The sequence below is a fragment of the Rutilus rutilus genome (assembly GCF_951802725.1).
Source record: "Rutilus rutilus genome assembly, chromosome: 17".
Classification (NCBI taxonomy): domain Eukaryota; kingdom Metazoa; phylum Chordata; class Actinopteri; order Cypriniformes; family Leuciscidae; genus Rutilus; species Rutilus rutilus.
The window spans coordinates 21,181,499-21,199,085 of record NC_140230.1 but is presented as its reverse complement, the minus strand read 5'-3'; the positions used below and the strand labels follow the sequence as shown (position 1 = coordinate 21,199,085).

At 37.9% G+C, this 17,587-nt stretch overlaps 1 protein-coding gene across 4 annotated transcripts in view; it reads left to right on the top strand.

Moving 5' to 3' along the window:
• The window catches only part of arhgef1 (Rho guanine nucleotide exchange factor (GEF) 1), a 48,548-nt gene that overhangs the window by 15,870 nt on the left and 15,091 nt on the right, over positions 1-17,587 (top strand). For 2 of the 4 annotated variants that reach the window (XM_084384927.1, XM_084384925.1), the window contains exons 3-13: positions 1,379-1,465; positions 1,803-1,916; positions 2,628-2,726; positions 5,678-5,720; positions 5,844-5,949; positions 6,128-6,268; positions 11,963-11,992; positions 13,617-13,734; positions 13,859-13,913; positions 14,226-14,258; positions 15,571-15,747. In XM_084384927.1, coding sequence (XP_084241053.1) covers positions 1,379-1,465; positions 1,803-1,916; positions 2,628-2,726; positions 5,678-5,720; positions 5,844-5,949; positions 6,128-6,268; positions 11,963-11,992; positions 13,617-13,734; positions 13,859-13,913; positions 14,226-14,258; positions 15,571-15,747 — 1,003 coding nt within the window. The remainder of the gene's footprint in view (positions 1-1,378; positions 1,466-1,802; positions 1,917-2,627; positions 2,727-5,677; positions 5,721-5,843; positions 5,950-6,127; positions 6,269-11,962; positions 11,993-13,616; positions 13,735-13,858; positions 13,914-14,225; positions 14,259-15,570; positions 15,748-17,587) is intronic. The other 2 variants (XM_084384928.1, XM_084384926.1) reach the window with 1 other exon arrangement.

Sequence of the window (17,587 nt, the reverse complement as noted above, 5' to 3'; positions counted from 1 at the left end):
ACAATGGGCAATCAGAGGTGTTTACGATTCTGCTCAACAGCACTCAAAGCGTCAATATTGTTTAAAATTTCAGTACCGAAGTCGGTACTTTTTGACAATACTAAATCTTACTTCAGGTTACATTGCTACACCAGTAGGGGGCAACAAGTGGTGTCTTTATGAGTGAGTCACTGAATCATTCATTCAACCGATTTGTACAAAAACACTGATTCATTCAGGAACGAAAAAACCACTACTGGGTGTTGCTCTGACTTGAGCAAATGTTGACCCTGCATTCATTTGACTCTCTCTGCTTAAAGGGGAAGTTCACCCAAAAATGTACATTCTGTCATCATTATTGTTCCAAACCAGTATGACTTTCTTCTGATACAGGTCATGCAGGTTTGGAATGGCATATGGGTGAGTAAATGATGACAGAATGTTAATTTTTGGGGGAAACTATCCCTTTAAATGTTTAGTAAACGGCAACGCATGCACATTTTATCTGCGATTAAAATATTTACACTAAGAAAACATTTGCTCTGTTTGTGCTTGCAGTATCACAATTGCTTTTTTGTTTCTACTGAAATAAACACTGTTAGTCTGTTGAATTGCTGGAGTTTGACTTGTACAGGGATTTTCAGCCTCTTTCCACTGAGTTATTATTGCACAACAGCGACAGAGGAAATTTGTCCTTAGCAACTCTTACAGTAGAACATGTTTTGTTACATTTACAGCCATTGGCCAGATGCATTGGTCCCGTTTATGGAATATTCCTCTGATTCAGTTTAGTTTCTTATCAACAGGTGGAAATAGAAATATGATCACAGTTTAGCCTCTTGTTACTTTTGTGAAAGAATGAGCTTCATTTAGGTGGTAGAGTATGAATATAAATTCACTCTCCGGCTCCGCCATGTTTAAATGTTCTGCTTGGCTCCCTGAGCTCCGGTTCACCACACGAATCTTTTAATTTAGCCTCAAGTCAGAATATTTGTGACAGCTACTTAATGTTTTCAATTCTTCTCCTTTAATTAGAAATCATCTCATAATGGCAGCATAATGTTACACGCAGTATGTAACATTTGTTAAGGGCTTTGTTTTTAGTCATTTTTATTGTGTGGAGGGAACTGTTCTTTATTAGTATTGTGTAGATGGCCACAATACATTCTTTTACTTCCTTACCAACACTTCATCTTCTTTATTAAAAGTGTTCTATATTTTAACCGGGCCATCAGGCCATCCTTTTATTTTTGAGTCCTGTAATTAAAATTCAGTCTATCAATATTAAAAATCAAAAAAAAAAATCCTACAAACGTTCACACCCCGTAGGATTTTTTTTGTGCTGTTTTTTTGTTTTTTAAGATTATTTCTGTTAAATCTCATCTTTCTCTCTCCACAGCGCGGGCCGTTAGGTGCTCAGAGTTCGAATCCAGCCATGAATATAATTGGAGCAGAGGATGAAGACTTTGAGAATGATGAGCAACCTGTGAGTGAAACATTTGCTCAGAACTAGTTGTTCTTTTAGTATATTTGAGGTCAAAAATATTTGGAGTATGCATTAAATTGATCAAAAATGATGCTGAAAATGTCATCACCGCCATAAATACATTTGAAAATTGATTAAAATAGAAAACAGTTATTTTAAATTGTAATGATATTTCACAGTAGTACTAATTTTACTCTATTTTGGAATAACTAAATGCAGCCTTTGTGAGCATAAGAGACTTCATTTAAAAATCTTACCAAACTGTAGTGTATATTTATTTATACATGTTTGTTTTTAATAAAAAAAATGATATGCATGTAATCACTTTTCTTCTCAGATGGTGGATGATCAGTGCAGTCACTTTAATAGTATTGAACTGTTGAAGTCCAGGCCCACCCACCTGCTGGTCTTCATTCATCATGTCATGTTACAGTTTGACTGTGCTCCTGTGGTGAGAAATTACAGAATGTGTGCCAGTTTATTTTGGTCAGTTCGCATGCATGCGCTTGCTTTAGTACAGTATGTGAGGCTCTGTGTGTTTCTTACACTATCTCTTGTTCAGCTATGAATGATGTGCGTGTTTAGGGGATGAGGGTGTCATGTATGTATTAGTATTCAGATAAAGCCCTTTTCATGTGATTTAAAGCATGAGTATTTCTTCCTTTGTTTGGCATGCAGCCAATGTGATCTACCCGAGGTACCGTCTCCCAAATCCAAATCCAAATCCTTCATCTTTTCATTTAACCTCAAAACTCTTCAGATAGGATACATCTCACAGAGGCTAATGTTCAGATGAATATTCTAAATTAGTTGGAGTAGGAGTAAGGTGGACATCTTACCCTATATTGTTTTCCTTTTGTGGACCTATAATGTGTTATTGAGTTAGACCAGTTATGTTTGGTTTCAAATCCAGCAGGTACTATGTTGTGTTCATTAATTTTAGATTGGCCCATTTGTCCCTGTCATTCCTCCTGATATTCTTTTCTCACTGTTCTAAAAAACTCAACTGCCTCTCCATCCAGTCAATAAAGTCCCACGTATAGGTTAACATAGCACACATCACTATCCCTCTTTTTTTTGGTGTCTACATCTGTCAGTTTTGTTATTCTTGTTTTTCTTTAATCTCCCACCTTCATTCTCTCTCTCTTTTCCCCTGTTCTAGCTATGCTACCTTCATGCTGACCTCTTCAAGAACTTCAGTACCAAAGACACAAAGAAGCACTTTGGGGAATTCTACAACACTTTCCTTGAAAAAGGAGCGGTATGTGAACAAGAAGAGTTCTAGACATTCAGCTGTCAAGTTTATTTATCTCTTTACAAGTTTTCCTCTTTGTTCTGTCACAATTTTCAGTCTACCCTTGTTTTATTGTCTCTGTTTTTGTTAGACCCCCTAAAGGAAACCTGTGGAATATTTTTGAAGGGGTATTTTATTTATCACACAGATGATCTGCTGTTCGTCAATCTTGTCTTTGAGCTTGTTGTCTTTCAAAGTTGAGAAGTGTTTTTTTTGCTCACTGTTTTCTGAATTTCTGAAATGCAGATTAACATAAACTTATACAGTGGGGAGAACAAGTATTTGATACACTGCCGATTTTGCAGATTTTCCCACTTACAAAGCATGTAGAGGTCTGTAATTTTTTTAATCATAAGTACTCTTCAACTGTGAGAGACGGAATCTAAAACAAAAATCCAGAAAATCACATTGTATGATTTTTAAATAATTAATTTGCATTTTATTGCATGACATAAGTATTTGATCACCTACCAACCAGTAAGAATTCCGGCTTAGTTGTTAGTTTTTCTTTAAGAAGCCCTCCTGTTCTCCACTCATTACCTGTATTAACTGCATCTGTTTGAACTCGTTACCTGTATAAAAGACACCTGTCCACACACTCAATCAAACAGACTCCAACCTCTCCACAATGGCCAAGACCAGAGAGCTGTGTAATGACATCAGGGATAAAATTATAGACCTGCACAAGGTTGGGATGGGCTACAGGACAATAGGCAAGCAGCTTGGTGAGAAGGCAGCGTGAGAAGGCAGGTGAGAAGTTCAAGATGACGGTCAATCTCCCTCGGTCTGGGGCACCATGCAAGATCTCACCTCGTGGGGCATCAATGATCATGAGGAAGGTGAGGGATCAGCCCAGAACTACACGGCAGGACCTGGTCAATGACCTGAAGAGAGCTGGGACCACAGTCTCAAAGAAAACCATTAGTAACACACTACGCCGTCATGGATTAAAATCCTGCAGCGCACGCAAGGTCCCCCTGCTCAAGCCAGCGCATGTCCAGGCCCGTCTGAAGTTTGCCAATGACCATCTGGATGATCCAGAGGAGGAATGGGAGAAGGTCATGTGGTCTGATGAGACAAAAATAGAGCTTTTTGGTCTAAACTCCACTCGCCGTTTTTGGATGAAGAAGAAGGATGAGTACAACCCCAAGAACACCATCCCAACCGTGAAGCATGGAGGTGGAAACATCATTCTTTGGGGATGCTTTTCTGCAAAGGGGACAGGACGACTGCACCGTATTGAGGGGAGGATGGATGGGACCATGTATCGCGAGATCTTGGCCAACAACCTCCTTCCCTCAGTAAGAGCATTGAAGATGGGTCGTGGCTGGGTCTTCCAGCATGACAACGACCCGAAACACACAACCAGGGCAACTAAGGAGTGGCTCCGTAAGAAGCATCTCAAAGTCCTGGAGTGGCCTAGCCAGTCTCCAGACCTGAACCCAATAGAAAATCTTTGGAGGGAGCTGAAAGTCCGTATTGCCCAGCGACAGCCCCAAAACCTGAAGGATCTGGAGAAGGTCTGTATGGAGGAGTGGGCCAAAATCCCTGCTGCAGTGTGTGCAAACCTGGTCAAGAACTACAGGAAACGTATGATCTCTGTAATTGTAAAAAAACAAAGGTTTCTGTACCAAATATTAAGTTCTGCTTTTCTGATGTATCAAATACTTATGTCATGCAATAAAATGCAAATTAATTACTTAAAAATCATACAATGTGATTTTCTGGATTTTTGTTTTAGATTCCGTCACTCACAGTTGAAGTGTACCTATGATAAAAATTACAGACTTCTACATGCTTTGTAAGTGGGAAAACCTGCAAAATCTGCGGTGTATCAAATACTTGTTCTCCCCACTGTACATGGAACATAAAAAAACAGAAATGGAGCAAAACCAAGAGATTTGGAAAGAAATTTCTGATGAAATTAGAAAAATTCAGGATGGTAGTTGGCACATAACCATCACTTGTCCGTGTCATTCCTTGTCATTTTATTTATCTTTTTTATTTGAACTTTTAATAAACTTAAAAATTATTATAAGGTCAGAAAACAGTATGATTAATAGTTATAAAATTATTCACAAAAAGCTGTTTAAAATGATTTTAGGCTATTTGTATCATCATACAAATTGCATTAAAGTGACTGAAATCTTTGTCTAACTTGGCAGTAAGCATTTAGAGTGATACGATTTAATTTATTTTTTCAAGTGGGTTTTATTTTGCAGTAAAATAAATAAAGGACTGGACTGTAGTGCTTCTTAATTTCATCATTGGTATGAGTGAATTTTTATGGTTCTTCATGACTATATTTTGAATACCTCTAATATAATCATTAGAGAGAGACTATATTAGAGTATGTTACCCAGTTCTTTCTTTTATTTTCTTATGATACTGTATATCAGGTCATTTCTCTGCTCATCTGTTTCTCCCCAAATCCATCTTTGTTTAGACTTCATTTTTTGTCTTTGTCCTTTTCCACATATTGTCTGCATATCTCTTCTGTCCAATGTAACATTTTTCTCTGTGTGTTATTTATCCTTATTTTAGACATGTTCTCCTTTTCTGTCTCATCTTAGTGTTTGTCCTACCCTAACTTCCTGTTTGGGTCATGGGAATGACCTCCCCTGATGAATGACTTGTTTTTTTTTAAGTTGTCCTTTTTTTTCTATTCGATATATAATCTCTTTGCACAATTCTTTGAGTTGACATGAAGGCTGTTGACATGTGGAATCTGGTTATTTATATTGTTGTGACCTCTGGTGGTTTTGTGCTGAATTACAGTCTACACTGAAGGACAAAAAACATCAACTTTAAGTTTTATAATTAATATAATGCAATCTCTTGCCAATATAACAAATCCTTACGATTGGATTTAGATTGGAAATAACACATTTTCTCTTTTCATTCCTTCTCTCTTCCAGATTCTCAAAGTATCAGTGCCAAATAACTTAGCATCTGAACTGGGTAAGGCCTTCACCAGTAAAAAATAAAAGTTCTTCTCTCACTGCACTTAATATTTATATTGTTTTATTGCTGTAGTTTCATTAAATCCATTCGCCCCTCTGTCTCTACGCTGTGTTCCTTCAGATCGCTTGCGTGCAGAAATTTTCAGCGAAGAGCAACAAAGACGTTATGTTACTGAAGTGAAGTTCACGCAGAGTCCAGAGATACTCCGGCAGCTGGAAGACTTTAGGTGAGTCAGTGACCAGTGAGTGAATTTCAAAATAAAGTGAACCTGGAGTTCTTTGCATTCATGATGCACAGTATATTTACCTATAAGATAAAAAGCAAAAAAATGTCAGGCTCTTATAACAAGTGTTCATCTATCCCTGGTGCTCCAGTAGCATACTTGTCTTTGTTTCCCTCATTAGGCAGAAGAGGATGATGGGAATGACTCCCAATGAGCATGAACTAAGTGACGTGGAATCCCATCGTCCCACCGATCGCATCCCAATGGAGATGAAGGAGAAGGCTGTAGCTGAATCCTTGTTGGAAAAGATGGTTGATGCCAAGTAAGAGCTGTCAATAATAATAATAATAATAATAATAATAATAATAATAATAATCTTATTTTATTCAACAAATGGTTTAATAGTTGTGCTTAAATTTTGACCAGTGTAGACTTTTTGAGCCCTGTGCTCCATAGATTTCAGTGAGATTGTTATACAATGAAACAGAAACTCAGTTTCTTAGTCATGATCTATTTCATTAATTGTGCAGCCCTACTAGTATTTGTATTTATGCATCCCTAGTTTTGGTGGAATTATCCCATATGTTATGGTCAGTTTACAGAGTGTCTGTTTTCTTGGTCTTTTCTGAAACGCAGAGCCAGACCTTTACTTTTTGCTGCCCTCCGTAGTGCCTATCCTATAATCCAATCCTAATTTCGGACTGTCTGCTGTGTGATTTTTGTGCTGCCCTGCTGAGTCAAACACCATCTATGCAGTGGGGAAGATGATCATTTGCCACAAACAGTTCTCTCTCTCGATTCGCTTTGACAGAATACAGCTATTGTCAAATCTGCATTCACGGCGGATCAGAACCCCCGAGTTTCTGTCGATATTCACTCACCGGCTGCTAAATGATGCCTATTGAATGTGTCGCACTGCACAGGATCTTCTTGCTGCTGGGCTGTTTGACCCCTTGCAGTGAATTCTATAATAGTCGTATCAGAATTCACTCCACTCACTGTTGTGCTTGATATGCAGTTCAATTAACTCAGAGGACCAGCTGACGTTTCATTCACGGCTCTAAAATAGTTCTTTTGTTGTGGGTTAGGGCCTTTCTTCTTCGCAGTTGAGTCACCTTTTGAAAATGTAAGGCAAAATGTTAAAGGGATGCTTGCCTAAAATGAACGCGATTGAAAACAATATGAATTTTTTTGCCTTTTGTGGAACACAAAAGGAGATATTTAGCACAATGATCAGGCTGCTCTTTTCCAAAAAAGTGCTAAACAATAAGTGTAGTATATATGATTTGTGCGCTATATTCCTAGTCTTCATAAAGAGATTCAGAGTATATCGGTACCATATTGCTTATCTGCTGATATTACAGATTTTTTAAAAAGAAATGTATTTGGTATTGGTCACCATTGGATATTTAACTGTGCTCAGTTTCCCTATTGTTTTTCATACTGTATTATAATGTTTTGATGCCTAAATTTACTTTTAAAATGATTTTTTTTTTTTTAAAGAAATTAAAGGGGGTCATATTGTGCTTTTTCAACTTTAGTTAGTGTGTAATGTTGCTGTTTGAGCATAAAAAAGATCTGCAAGGTTACAAATGTTCAAAGTCCTCTACAAAGGGAAATATTTTATTTAACAGAATTCACTTTCCAAGAACTATAACAGATGACTCGTTTAGACTACAACACGTTTTTTCCAGGCTTTGTGAAGTCACAATGTTACTAATTTAAATAATCTCTGCCCACGGAATACGCAAAAAAGGGGTTGAGGCCTGGTTGAACAGCTGCTATGTCAAAGAATTTGACAAACTCATTTGTTTGACCTTCCTAAGGCTGACGAACTTAGAGTGACGAACGGAGAACAGTTTCCAGAACCACAATGCAGGCTACGCAAAAAAGCTTCTCATTAAATGGAGCAGTTCCCACTTTGTTGGGACAATCTCTTGTTTGTGGATCACAACTTGTAAATATGTCTTATTATTTGTAGTTGCATTTTCTATTAACAGTTCCAATTATAAGTTTTATGTTGTTGCTACGCTGTAAACAGAGGGCAAAGCTTTGCCTCTTCTCGACTGCTAGCCAACATTAGTGTTGATTATAGTATACTGAAGCTTTTGTAAGGCTGTTCACCGCCCCTTAGTAAAATGAACCTTGGTTTTGCGATCTATGACTGTTTGTATTATCATAGTTTTCCGACAAATATCATGATTAAATGGTGTAAAACATCATATGTAAAATGTATAAGAAAATTACAACAACAAAAAAGCATACCACTCTGAAACATCCTGTGAAATCTGTGCTTGCAAAGTCTGTGCCTGAAATCCTTTCTGGATGATCCTCTTGTTTGTTAACATTCTTAAGTCTGAATCATGCTTGAATTGGTTTGAAATTGACGCCATCCTTAATATTTACACTTGAGCAGATGAAACATTTCCCGAACATGCGCTTACAAGCGGTGCCAATCACAACACACAGGGCCAGCTAACCAATCATCGATAACTAAACGGCACGTTCGAGACAGACTGGGGAGAGAGGTGCTGTAATAATGTGAAAAATAATGTGTTTTTTGAATGATCGAGCATGAAAGCATACTAGTACACCCCAAAAATGAAATCAAGACTTCGTAAAAGGGCATAATAGGACCCCTTTAACACTTTTATTCAGCAATGACACATTTAAATGGATCAAAAGTGACCAGTATAATGTTACAAAAGATTACTATTTCAAAGAAATAAGTCTCAGTGACCCCAAACTTTAAAATGGTAATGTATGTACAATGTTGTTGTCTTCAATTAGGGACTACATTGTACACATGGTCCACAGTATAAACCTTTCATTAGAGGGATCTGTGTAGTTCTTTTACTGTACAGTGTGCAGTGAGTGCCAGATTTTCCCTGCTGGCTTTTATTGTGCAGAAATAATGATCTGAATTCAGATTGGCAGAGTGTGCAGCAGAGGCGAAAGGCTCAGCAGTCTCCTCCTGTCTCACTTCCTGCATGGGGGTCCTCACTACCCGTGGGGTGTAATATATTAATGCCTACAAACCCACATTTGCCCTTTAATGTGAATCTACTGCACTCATCGACCCTTTGATCCCTGCCAATTAAAGCACCCAAGTTTCTTTGCTTAAAGGAACAGTTCACCTTAAACTGCATCCTTGCTGAATAAACCCCAGACTGACCCCAAACTTTTGAGCGGCAGTGTATAAGATTTAATTCATAGTTTAGCTTTTTATTGTGTCTTGTAGTTAAAATCATTACACAAACATCAAGGACACAAAACACTTCTGGCTTCATTTTGTTTCAAGCATGTCTGAATATAAAGACTAGAGAGTAAGATAATAATTCAGTAACTGCTCAGTTAAAGGAGACATATCATGCTTTTAAATAGTTCCTTTTTACATATAAATCATACATTTGTAGTCTATATAAAGCGGAACTGCAATGCTTGGGTCTGAATTCTTCATTATTATAGCTCCACAGGCCCCTTTTCTACCCCTTTTCTGGTGTGCGTCTGAGAGCAACTCGTTTTGGTGCGGTCTCTTTAAATACAATTGAGACACTTCATACCCCGCCCCCTCTCCAGGTTGCAGAGGTTCAACTCCACCCCGTTCGGCCATTTTTGTAGTTTGATAGCAGAGATAAGATTATCTAGCGACACAGAAATTTTTTATTCACACGTTATTAACAAAATGTCAACAACGGAAGACTTGTCCAGCCAGCCTTACATGTTCGAGCCAGAGTCAGAGTCGGAGCAGGAGCGAGATGAAAATGAACACGACGAACCTGTAGAACAACGTCTTCATATGGATGTATCGCACTGGTGTGTTACTGTATTTACACATGAAACTTTGGTCTTCCGACCTTTTACCACCGTGTCGATTTATTTTGATTAATATATGCGAGGGAGAGAGAGCAAGACAGCGTCTAGTTTGGAGACGGTGATGTCTTGTTTACACTTTCGCCTGGCTCTGAAGAGAGAGAGAGAGAGAGCGCGCGCGCGACCGGGTCTCTCTCTCTGCTCGTTCTTTCAGTTAAACATGCGCCCTTGTCACAAGCGCGGCAGTTTATCTACATTAGACGGTGTAATGAAGCGTGTGGGTTACTACATCCAACAACCGAACATTTTAACTTACCCTCTCGTAACTTCTGCATCCTTTAGCTTGGACTACAAAATTGCAGCGAGAAATAAAAATGGCGGATTGCTCGAAGTGTTGGGCTGGAAGTCAATGTCCTTATTTGGCAGTTCCGCTGCAAATACTGTGACGTAATAGTTCAAAAAACGTCATAGATAACAGAAAAATCGGAACAGGTTGAAAAATATGACCAAAACAGAATATAAAGATATCAACGAAGCACCTGAAGAGAATAATTTCATATTTTCTGTACTTCTAAACACTCCAAATATACAACAAAATGCATTTAAGGGCTAAAAAAGTGCATTTGGCATGATATGTCCCCTTTAAGGATTCATCAAATTGAATCAAAGCGAACATTTGTGAATCTTTTTGGGTGGCTCATTAAAATAACTTTTAGGAGTCATTTCACATTTGTTCATGAATCCACACTAGTCGCTCTCTGAGTGCAGATAGACAGAAAGATGTATTTTCCTGACATTATATTGCATACATTTTGCAGTCTTTATATCCTTAGGTTCAATTCAGACTCCAATCAACTCTGGTAAAAAAAAATATATATTTTACTGCTCAGCAATTGTGAATCCTGCAATGTGGTATGAATGCTCTGCCTAGTCACACCCTTTATTTCTATTAAAAAAAATGCACCATTTGACTGTACATGTAACTGATTCTGCCCCAAAAAAAGAAAAAAAAGAGAAAAGAAACTGTTGCAAACAGAGAGGAAGTGGTAGAGAGATGATGGTGTCAGAAGTGCCACGCTGGCAGGAAGTCTCTGGATTCTGGCTCTCTGCCAGAGAGAAATATAGAAAGAGGGATGAGACAGGGGTCAAGTTTGAGGCCGGCGGAGGGAGCAAAACACTGCAAGGGACAAAAGCCGGTTTGCAGTGAGACAGAATAGTTAATGTATACCAGATCCACCAGGGTAAAGTGATGTTGTAAAGGCACTGGAAAAAAAATGCATGTAAATCATTGTCTCTTACTCATTCAGTGGCATTATTAGAGACATAGTGTGTCCTCAGAGACTTCACACTGATTATTTTAATGTCTAGTCTCAATATGACTATTCAGTCTTCATATTCACTCACACAATCGTCCTCTGTTCTCTCAAACACTGTCTGCTTCCTCTCGCACAGTTTCCTTTTTTTTTATCCCTCATTCATTCTCCTCCGTCAGTATAACAGTAATGACCTCACTTACAAAGGCTCTTATTGGCTGCACTTTTAATCTGAGAGGCGGATCAAGGTTTTTGATTGGCCAGACGCTGGGGATTCCTTATCGCACTCCTCCTTTTATATTATCATAGGAAAACACGAGGATCTGATTTCCATGTTCTTGCATGCTTGTTGCATCAGACAAAAACACAGTTAAATAGTAAGTTCCGTGGATGGGGCACTTGGATTGCTTGTGGACATTGCTGTAGGACAGTCTCAGTGCCTTAGGAGAGTGCCATCGTAGTGCTTGCAGTTTGAGAAGATAGCGTAGCTCAGACTTCTAGACATCTAGTTTTGCAAGAGATTGTTTCACTGAACTTTTTATTTTTGCATAATTTTGTCTATCAAACATTTGCCTGGATTGCAATTTTTGATGCGGCACTATTTTTTTACATCTTTTTTTTTCTTTTAGTTTTCTTTTTATTTCATTTGCAAGTGACAGAATATGTTCATTAGTTTGATTTCTACAAACAATACAACAGTTACTGTCATTTTGGGTCAGGGAAAGTGTGAAAGCTTCAGATTCCACCGTCCTAAAACAGAGTTAAAATCCAGTCGAGAACGAGGAAGAAAAAATGTTTCTTAACTTTAAACGGTGAGTTCTTTTGACCAGCGTTGTGCTGCATTTTTTCCTTTGATATCCCTCTAATTATTTCTGTTTCGCTTTTTGCAGCCCTTCAATTGTTGCCGACAAGGACAAAGGGTAAGTTGTCTTTTTCTTCTTTTTTCCCGCAGTAGTCATTTGCATGGTTTGACTGGTTTGCAGTTTTATCATTTTCTAACTATAACTATTATATAGTCACTTTTGTGTGGTTGTAAAAGTTTATATTCACTTTTCTGTAGAGGTAATCCATATTTTCTCCAACTGAGAATTGTTTTAAGGGAATGTTTTCATGAAAATATCAGTCATTTCTTGCAGTTTAGTTAGATTGGTTGTTTTGAGTTTATAAAAAAAAAAAACACGGTTGAAGTTAGCGCATAGTGTGTCCGTAAGAGCAGCTGTTGGTCATGCCATTGGTCAATTTAGTCATGCACAGATGTGTCACTTAATCCATGTGTGCATGAGACAATGGACATGCACATGTGCACAGTCTCCACCTCCAGACTTCTGTCCCTCCCCTTTTCAGCACTTCTTCCCCCTCCCTCTTCTCTTTCTCCCCCTTCACTGGAGATTCTGCTGCTCTTTTAGAGTGATCGAAAGGGTTTGATGCCAAATAAAGATCCCCCCCTGAGGTACTTGGACAATTTCATAGTACGCTACGGGGGTTGCATTGACAAGTCACTGGTCACATAATTTCAGTTGCACTTCGCCAATATATGGCAACAGTCAAGAGGAAAATACTTTGTTCTACATACAGCGGCTTACTATTAATATTTTACTATTACTGTTAATATTTTAAATAAATGCTGCTCTTTTGATTTTTCTAGTCATTAAGGAGTTTTAATAGAATATTATGGTTTCCACAAAAATAACAACTGTTTTCAACATTGATGATAAGAAGAAATTATTTTTTTTAGCACCAAATCAGCATATTAGATTGTTTTCTGAAGGATCATGTGTGAATCTCAAGACTGGAGTTATGGCTGCTGAAAACTCAGCTTTGCCATCACAGGAAAAAACGTCTGAGATGGTTTGAGTTTTTTTAGAAAACCAACATTTTGCGAACCAACCTGAAACATAAAGGGTGACAAAAAAGTGTTATGACTGTTTTTTTGGTGCAAAATTACATTGTTGAAGTGGTTCTTACAACACATTAAGCTATAAAGCAACTTTTTAAATATTTTAGTACTCTCTATAACCATTTCTGGGGGCGGCTGCACCAGCTGTGCGTAAGTTACAACTTTGACATAAATGGGCACTAAGTTGCAACCTACGCACTACCAAATATTTTTCCATTGCATTATTAAACTTAGTTGAAGCATAACTCTACGTATAAACTAAATATTTAAGGAAGCCTCTGATCAGGAGTAATTGTTGAAATAAAATAGCAGACAAATTGAACTGCATAAATAAGCTCTTGTTTTACCTGACAAACTTCAGTTCTTTCGACATATACGATAATGCTGACATTTACACTCGCTTACATTGTAGGAAAGAGAACATTATGTGAATAGATTACTTTGTTAGCGGCTCATCAACACAAACCCGTCCTACAGCGCGCCGCTGTGTGCATCTGTCCCATCGATCCGTGTTGTGCATGTCAAATAAAATCGGTCATAATCAATAAATGTCATTTCTTATGTTTTTTTTTGTATTAGTACTTATTTATTTATCGCTTCAAATACAGTTTCTGAATGTTATTTACATTTAAAATATGTTCCTTCAGTAACTCCATCTTTGGAGCAGTGGCCTTCTATATGAAGCACCTTGGCGTCAAGACAAGAGCACTTGACAACAAGAAGACTAAGTCAGGATGGCGACCCTCTGTCCCTTCTGTGTTGAAGGTTTGATTACATACTCAATAGTTCATTAATATAATATAAATTCCTATATTTGTAACTGTATCGACTGTATTTGTATTATCTGTATCGAATGTCTAATTGTATTGTTTCTGTTTGTGTTGAACAGCCATGGGGAGCCAGCAAACCCACCAGAAACCTAGGGAAACTACCTACATTCTCCCGTATGTACTACACAGAAATCCCTTCATTTCCCTTCCTTTGAACACACGCCCTACTTACATCACACTCTCATTGACCAAACCTGTATTATTTCACTGCGCACATCGATTTCCATTCTGCCATTTACACTAATTACCCATTTCATCTCAGACACCTGCTAAGATAATTGAAATCAATGTACACAAAAACAAGACACTTCTGTTGTTTATAGTATGAGAAACATTCTGCAAATATTCATTAAAATACCTGCAATATCAAAGATTGATGTAAAATTTAAAGGAACTTGTTTGTGTTGCTATGTTTTCCTCTTGCAGATGATGGTAAGCAAACTAGATTGGACTTTGAAGGTATTATGGTCTGTTCTCTTTGTGTAGATCCTCTATTCTCGGATGGTACATTCCCTTGCTAATCAAATCTAATGCATGTTTGCATGTTCCACTTCAAACACATGGGTTTGTCTGTAGTTTCCGTTTCTTTATCCATCCATGTAGCAAATCTGATATGGTTTTCTGGTTGAGATGACTTTGTTGTGATCGAAAAAAGTGTTCTTTAAAGTGGCCCTAGTATGCTATTTTAAAGGTTCCTAATTTTGTTTCGGAGGTCTTCAACAACAGGCATCAAAGGTCAAAAAACACTTTATTTTTCTCATAATATACATTGCACATCACCACATTTTTCAGTGATTCTCAAACGACTCAGCCGAAGATTCGGTCTCTCTGAATCCCTCCTTTCCGCGAGCCTACTCTGCTGTGATTGGCCAGATGGCACAGTCTGTTGTGATTGGTCTACCGCTTACAGCGTGTATCTGAAACGAAACGTCCATTACCTTAACTGAATTTCAGCTACGTAGGCTTTCTAAAGCTCAGCGATTTTCACACTGTAAGGACGGTAAAGATGGGGTTGGTGTTACCATATCAATCCAAACGCGAGTCAGATGATGACACATCTATGAAAGAACTAGTTAATCAATCATACTTACAGTTTGTGATTCTGAGGAGCAATTTGGTCCAAATAAAGTGGGTACTGTCCCATCTTTAATGGATAAGCGTTTTGTAAATCCCATTTAGACCTCACAGAGATTTGAGAAGCAATCGTCAAAAGGTTATACTGCTGTTATATCGCTGTGGTAATTTCAACCACTGACTCTTTACATCTTCAATTCTTTCTTTTGGGAGACAATAACTTTATTTATCGTGCACTTTCGACTTTGCAGACTGTTTACATTCACAGACAGCTATATTACACACTGATTACATGAAAGGCAATATTCGAAAAAGCATAATAGGGGCACTTTAATGCTTGCTTACAAATCTTTTCATGATCCTACCATTACAATATACTAAGGGTGATGTATTCATCAATAGATTATACTTTGCACTGTTTTCATGTGTGATGTTTGTCCGTGTTTGGTTTCGCCTTTTGATTTCTTTCCTACTCTTTTTGTGATTTTTGGGCTTGGCGGACCCTGGAAACCGCTTTTCCCAATGAATGACTAACACTGTTGGATCAAACTCCAGATTGCCCCCTTTCCCTTCATCTAGTTGTCATGTTTTCTTGTTAGAACCACACAATGATCATGTCCATGTTTAATAATAGTTTATAATCGCACATGATTAATGTGCTGCTCTCATTTCTCTCTCTCTCTTTCTCTTGGTCTAGTAAAGCCAACCAAACCAGCTGGCCCTTCTCATCGACCGTCCATAAGTGATGGCAACACCACTCCAGGGCGAAAAGCTGGTGTAGCAGGGTCAGGTAGCACCCATGGCTCGGAGAGCAGTGAAGAGTTGACCATCAGCGTCAGTGTGACTCCCAGCCCCGACTCTCAAAGTGACACGGGTGAGCATCAGAAAATGTCTCATGCATGTTTTTGATTTATGCACATTGGACATCTGGGAAATCAACAAACATGGTATGTTTGAGTCATCTGGGAATATAAAGGTATATGAAAACAATTCATACAAATCTATGCTGCCACCATACTTTTTCATTGATGCACAGGTATTAAAAGTGTGGCTGATACAGGTAAGCTTTTAAAGGTAGGCTAGGCAATTGTGGAGAGGCTAGCAATTGAAAGTTAGCTTTGAAAGCATGAGATCCCACCTTCCCTTCAGAGCGTCTCCAAAGCCACGCCACCTTCAAAACACATGAACGCACACAACAGATTCTGCAAAGCGTCACGAGACACGGTGTTAAATAACCTCATGTCTCAAAGCAGATAACATTACAATAATAATGAACGTAAACAACTTACAGAGCTCTTATTTACCACCTGACTGCTGCAGTTTAATTTCAGTGTTGATAGTGTTGACATAGACACACATAAGTCCGACAACAGCTCAGAGTAGAACATCACAGGTTTCCATCTTGTAATAACGGTTACTACATGGCGTGAACGCAGCATAAGCTCATTGTTTTGGTTCAGGAGGAACTGTAAAAGTCGGCTGCTGTTTGTTTGTGGTATTCAGTAACTGTGCATACTACTCTGCATAGCCTTACGGAGCGCGCCGATGACGTGTGCTGTCTGCGCGAACAGGGTGTTCAGAGGTATGGAAATACATATGTTGACAGGCAGGTAGGACATTGAATCATTGCATTCGGACCGAATGATTGGACAATTTTTTTGGTCCTGAGACTTCCACAGTAGATGGAACATGCGTAGATATGTACGTTTTAATATCTAGAACACTTTTTTTTATTGTTGATTGCTACCATGATGTTAAGAGAGTTTCAACCAGTATAACAAAGTGTTTATAAAACAAATTGCCTACCTTACCTTTAATTATTTTCATATTCTATAAAAAAAAATTCTAAATAAAAAAAAAAGAAGAAAAAACACAAGCTAAAAACATTTTAAATGCTACATTCAAATTTATAAGCATTATAATTTACAGTATAAACAAAAAAGTTTTTGTTTTGAGATTTGTTGTAAGATTGTGTTTTATTAAAGGGGCTATATGTAGAATTCAAAATGTAAGTTTAGGTGTTTTGGCGACACCGGTGGTCGTTAAGTGAACTGCAGCCAGCAACTTTTTGCTTGTGCTGGCACTCATGCACATGTGATGTACAAATGACTGAACGTGATTCATGGCCCCATATACTCGAGTATATATATATTTATTTTTTTTCTTCTCATTCTTCTCTTAGAAAAAAGAAAAGTTGGAAATACCTTTGCAGTGAAATACTGTTAAAAAACATCCCAAACGCCATCCATGCTGCTGACAGCATGTTTAGATGAATGTGTAAATATTTTCTGTGTGCTTTCCTCTCAATAACAAAATAAACGCACAACAAAGATGACAGCGGTGAGAAAGTAGCAGTTAAGAAAGCATCTGATCATAGCGATGTGGATATGTTTGCACCAGCTCTGCGTCTGCATCATGTCAACAGATGAGGTTATTAAAATTGCACTGTTATGATAGTTTGACTATGAAGTACATTTTCACCTATCCACCTTTTTCCTACACCCCATGACACTTTGCACGATTATGGGATTAACTTCTGTTAAACCGTAAACAATCAAGGAAAGTTTCGCTCTATGAACACAATAATACACTTTTTCAAAAATTGGGTACAATGAGATGATATTATTCTGCTCACCCTTCAACCATTGAACATTAAAAGGACATTTAAAAGTGTAAAAGCATTAACAAATTACTACAACAAACCATGAATAATC